This window comes from Lotus japonicus, chromosome 2, assembly GCF_012489685.1.
Source record: "Lotus japonicus ecotype B-129 chromosome 2, LjGifu_v1.2".
Classification (NCBI taxonomy): domain Eukaryota; kingdom Viridiplantae; phylum Streptophyta; class Magnoliopsida; order Fabales; family Fabaceae; genus Lotus; species Lotus japonicus.
Genome location: NC_080042.1, coordinates 21,100,282 through 21,106,019, shown reverse-complemented (window position 1 = coordinate 21,106,019; position 5,738 = coordinate 21,100,282). Strand labels below are relative to the sequence as shown.

General features: G+C 32.3%; 1 protein-coding gene across 1 annotated transcript; it reads left to right on the top strand.

The window, feature by feature from the left end:
• Positions 1–257: 257 nt before the first annotated feature.
• LOC130735296 (alpha-galactosidase-like) lies at positions 258–4,538 on the top strand. The gene is made up of 15 exons (XM_057587358.1): positions 258–648; positions 939–997; positions 1,118–1,174; positions 1,630–1,664; positions 1,914–2,017; positions 2,101–2,176; positions 2,272–2,330; positions 2,418–2,483; positions 2,609–2,692; positions 2,975–3,039; positions 3,170–3,252; positions 3,368–3,458; positions 3,573–3,622; positions 3,943–4,083; positions 4,172–4,538. Exons 1-15 carry the CDS (start codon positions 440–442, stop codon positions 4,274–4,276), a joined length of 1,284 nt encoding a protein of 427 aa, XP_057443341.1. The 5' UTR covers positions 258–439; the 3' UTR covers positions 4,277–4,538.
• The last annotated feature ends 1,200 nt before the right edge of the window (positions 4,539–5,738 follow it).

The window sequence follows — 5,738 nt, the reverse complement described above, 5'->3', positions numbered from 1 at the left end:
AGAGAGAGCGACACATCATTACCACCATAAGAGGCCGAAATTTCAGTTTTGTTGCAAGAAAACGACATCCTTCTATCTAAAAAACCAAAAAGTGAAAGAGACAGTAGCAACAGAATAATGTATTGGTATTATAAACTAAGGATCAACATTAATATTATATAGTTTTATAAAAAACATTAATATTATATATCGATCAAGTGGACAAGCAGGTGCATTGGGAATTTAGGACTTGTCAACAATCACTTTCATTTTCTCTATAAATTGCCAACGTTAATTGCCAGAAAGCACATCTCTTTTTTCTTCTTGTACCCTGCTCTAGATTTCAGCTTGATACATAGATTTACTTCTACATGCATCAAAGCTAATTTTTTTTTTACATCGGATAGATAAATTACACCCGTCAGGAATTAATCCCTAGACCTTCCCCTACCCAACCTATATGTCCCCAGCTCTTATGACAATGCAATTTTCATTCTCAGGTAGGTTACCAATATTGGTGCTTGCATTTTGCTTCCTCATGCTTATGAATGCAAGTGGTTTTATCGCTTCTCGCGTATTGGTGAACAAAACTAGAGAGATCTCCATATCCACCGACCAAGTTAGAACATACTTCATTCAAAATGGACTAGGCCAGACACCTCCTATGGGGTAACGTCTCTTTATTTTTGTAGGAAATTTATGGTTGAAAATTTAAAAAACTTATCCACTCATGAGCCATGTGTTTACTTATTATTAAATGTAGCATTGTCTTTGTTATTCAAAAGGAAATGTTCAATCGTACGAATACGAAATGTAAGAATTAGTTGTTGATCCTAGGCGAAGTCAAGCGGATTTTAATTTTAAACTATCACTAATTTTAATTCGAGAAAAATCTCTTAATTTAGAGTAAAATTCAAATTATTTTCTTGTTAAATTCACAAAAGTGTATATATGGTCAGGTGGAATAGCTGGAATCGCTTCGGCTGTGATATCAATGAAAGTTTAATTCGAGATACAGGTATGTTCATGATTACTGTAACATGTGCAGTTTAGATTCAATGAGGTGATTAATTATATTTACTATTTCATACATATGTGATTCAACAAATCTTGATTTTCAATATTTTTTATTTTTCAGCTGATGCGATGGTGTCAACGGGCCTTGCAGCCTTGGGCTACAAATATATTAATTTAGGTACAAATATTAAAAATTCCTATGGGGCCTTTATTTTTACGAGCACCCGATATAAATAATGTATAGTGGGTGGATATTGTTTGTTTTTCTTCAGCAAGTGTCAGTTTTTCTTGGGGTTTTGGCTTTGCTTTTGTGTTTGCCCATCATTCTTATTATGGTTTCCTTTTCCTGTCTTTAGAATAAAATCTTGTAATCATCTAAAAAATATTCATGGATGTCTCTTTTGAGTAAAAGAAATACAAATACAAAAATAACTTTGTTATATTTATGTTTTAAGTAAAAGAAACATATGAATAAATACTACATAGTAATTTTATAATGGTATTGTGCCCATACAAAAATCAAAAGCATATTGAATAAATGTACAATTTTTTTTATTCAGTAAAGAAACAATCTCTTTTTTTCCTTTTAACTAGTAAAGAATAATTTTAATTAATTTTATTGTGATTTTTTAGATGACTGTTGGGCCGAACTTAATCGAGACCATCAGGTAAGCAATATCAATGCCCTGGAATTTTTTCCTTCATTTTTTTTCTCTTATAGTATATGCTTACCGATATTGTGCAAAAAAATTGCTAAAAGAAGAGTGAAAAAAAAAAAACATGCAAGTTGTCATAGACTCATATATTGTTTAATATTATAAGGTATTTGTTGCTTAAACGATAGGTGAAGAAATTTTAAATTTTATATATTGTGTTATCCTTTTTCGATAGATCTGACAAATTTAAAACGATATCAGGGAAATATGGTTCCTAAGACTTCAACATTTCCTTCTGGAATTAGGGCTCTAGCTCATTATGTTCACAGTAAAGGTCTAAAGTTGGGGATCTATTCGGATGCTGGGTATCAACACATTAACCTTAAACTTTGATATTGAGCATTGCCATGATTATGTAAGCATTTATAATTACAAACAAACTCTACAGAAATCAAACATGCAGTAAACGTATGCCGGGATCGCTAGGACATGAAGAACAAGATGCAAAAACATTTGCTTCCTGGGTATGATGAACTTATTTGAAAGTAACTTTTGGTTTTTATCAACTTATTACATCCTACACAATGTTAACTAATGCATGATTTAAATGTTACTGTAGGGAATTGACTACTTGAAGTATGATAATTGTGAAAATAATGGTATAAGCGTCAAAGAAAGGTATTGATTGACCTTCAAATACAAATAGATATTTGTGGTTATATAAAAATCAGGAATTCAAAATTTCATTTACATTTTGTAAAATAGGTATCCACCAATGAGCCAAGCTTTACTCAATACTGGAAGGCCAATCTTTTTCTCTATGTGCGAATGGTGAGTCAAATAGAGGATTATTTCTCACACAAAAATAAAGTAAAATCAATATGGGTTTAATTTTCTTTAATCTTTTCGTTTCAAGAAACTACATCACATATAATGAAATGCTTTCTCAAATATAGGGGATGGGAAGACCCAGCAATTTGGGGCAAAATATTGGGAAATAGTTGGAGAACAACAGGAGATGTTGAGGATAATTGGGAAAGGTGAGCATGAATGTATTTCATATTCATACTTTTTGTTGAGTAATTACCTTGTTAAGGTTTCATATAATAATGCATGTTTGGAAAATCTTCTACGCTTGATTTTTAAGCCATAATCAATTTTGAGGAGAAGCCTATGGAATTCATAGTTGATTATGAGGACACGATCCATATATGCTAATTGAGCCAAAGAAGTCATCAGTTCTCAAGATTCTATTTTAAAATTATTATATTAGAGTTTCTTTCTTCATTTTCCACATTGCAAACTGATCTCTCTCCCCCTAGTATGACTTCCATAGCAGATTCAAATGATCGATGGGCATCTTATGCTCAACCTGGAGGATGGAACGGTATTAATTTAACCTCTCAAGTTACATAGTTTATTATATGCGTGTCATTAAACATCATAATATTACTATTACATCTACACCAAACTTCAATATTAGATCCTGACATATGTCATTGATATATGAATATCAGATCCAGACATGCTCGAAGTTGGAAATGGAGGCATGACCACAGAAGAATACCGTGCTCATTTCAGCATATGGGCATTAGCTAAGGTACCATTAAACAAAATTTAATGACATGCTTATATAAATGTCTATAATTCTTGTAACATCTCAAGAAAATTTATTATGATTTTCAACACTTTAACGTGTTCTCTTGTATATATAGGCTCCTTTATTGGTTGGTTGTGACATTCGTGCTATGGATAACACTACTCGTGAACTAATAACCAACCCGGAAGTTATTGCAGTAAACCAAGGCACGAATAGATAAAAGCACTTGTGACTTTCTTCAATGATAAAAGGCTTTGATTTCTTCAATGCATATGAATGCTATAAAACTTACAAATTACAATCTTCTTGTGGTATTACAGACAAACTAGGAGTTCAAGGAAAGAAAGTCAAAACTAATAACGATTTGGAGGTAATTTTCTTATTTCCCCCTCTCTCTCTCTCTCTGAATATTCAATGAAACTAGAGCTAAGGTTTTGTAGCCATCTTCTATATATTTAATACTACTCTATGCTTTTAGTTAATATATCACTCCAAAAGTGTATTTTTATTATTTAAGTGTATATATCTCTTGTCACATACAAATGAAGCAAATACAAAAAAAAATGGACTCTGAAGTCAAAGTCAATAATTTGTAGGACTGCATGTCTATCTATACACTTACATGCACATATGTTTAATTTGGGTCATAATTTACAAGTACAACTTCTTAATAGAAAGGTTTTGTGGCAGGTGTGGGCAGGTCCTCTTAAAGGTAACAAGGTAGCAGTGATCTTATGGAATAGAAGCTCATCAAATGCAACAGTGACTGTATCCTGGTCTGACATTGGCTTGAAACCAGGAACTCTAGTTGATGCTAGAGACTTATGGGAGGTAAGATAGACTTATTTTGTTCTTTGTCGTGTATAGAAATTAAAATCACTATGGTTTTGAATATGATGATGTGTACTTAATTCTACAGCACTCAACACAATCATCGGTTTCGGAAGAAATCTCTGCTGAGCTAGATTCACACGCTTGTAAGATGTATGTGCTGACTCCCAAAAGCGGAAAAAATAAACACTAGTGATCAAGTTTCAACTTACAAGAGTATTGGGAAACCATTCAGGGCTCCTACAGAGGAACGACAAATAAGGAGCATGATATTATTTTTCAACAAAATAATTATGTATAATATTCAAGTTAAGTTGTCATTGAATTTTTAATTGTATTTGCAATTTTAATGAACCATCTGATTTAATATAATAAGCTTTTAAAATCTCTCCAGAGGTCACCATCTGGCATATATAGGTGTAACTCAGGCATCAAAATTAGTTGGCATATTGGAATGAGCCACCTGAGCAAGTACTTACTCTATAGTTGATTGTTGCTGAGTTATTTGATAGTCAATCAGTTTTTGTTTCCAATGTAGCAAAAGAATTAACAAAAAAAATTAGACAACAGGATGATACCTTAAATTGAATCATATATATCGACAAAGATTGCATAAACATAAAAATCAACACACATGCAGCATGACAGGGTAGACCAATAAATCCAAAATCAGATGAGTTACTTTTGCTATTGAACTAGCCTAAGTTCCAACCAAAGAAATTAGTTGGAAGTTTCAGGAGTAACATGTTATTTCTATAGGGTATTTAACATAACAGGGTGTAAAATTTGACCTATGAATTGCCCTTGCTTTGGATGATGCTCACAACAATACCTCTGCTTAGCTTCTTTAAATATATATGGCAGGCAGTTATCCTTCCTCTTCAGTTAACTTTTAAGCCGATAGAAAATATGGCTTCTGGAGATGTCGTGCCTAAATGTAAATGAATAAGGATAATAATTATAAAAAGAAAAAAAAAATTAAAAGTGATTCAAGGGGAAGGAAGGAGTGTCAAATTTACTTACCATCTTCTTCATTGGGATAGAGATTGGTATTGGCTGGTTGGTCTTGGTTTAGAGTATGTGCAGTTAAAGCAGCATCAACAAGGTATTTATCAGATTGATGTTCCATTGCCACCATTGACCCTGCTTGAGATAAAAGACGCTCAACAGGGTCTGAAGGTTGAGCTCCAATAGAAAGCCAATACCTAAACAAGAAGAGGGAAAACGATGTAAATTGATAAAGATAAGTAACTGGAAACATAGAATAGAATTATACAAGTAACTTAAACTTACTTGACTCTTTCTAGTTTGAGGCTCATTCTTTGCTTGTCTTTTTACCTGTTACATTTTTCAGAAGTAATTAATGTTTGAGAAAACAACTTAATTAAGCGCTTATAACCATTTTTAAAAATTTATTGAAAATAAATTAAAAATAAGCTATATATAAGGATAAGCTCTCACAAACACTCACACAAACGCTTATTCTATCAAATAAGCTAGCAGTAAACTAAGAAGACAAAAGAACAATGAATGAATGGAACAGAGGAGTTTTCTAATACAGAAATAAATGGATGATGTTAACCTGTAGGATTGTAGTAACCTAAAATTTCAAGGTGTTTGCCATCTCTTGTTGTTGTGCTATCAGAGCAATGACA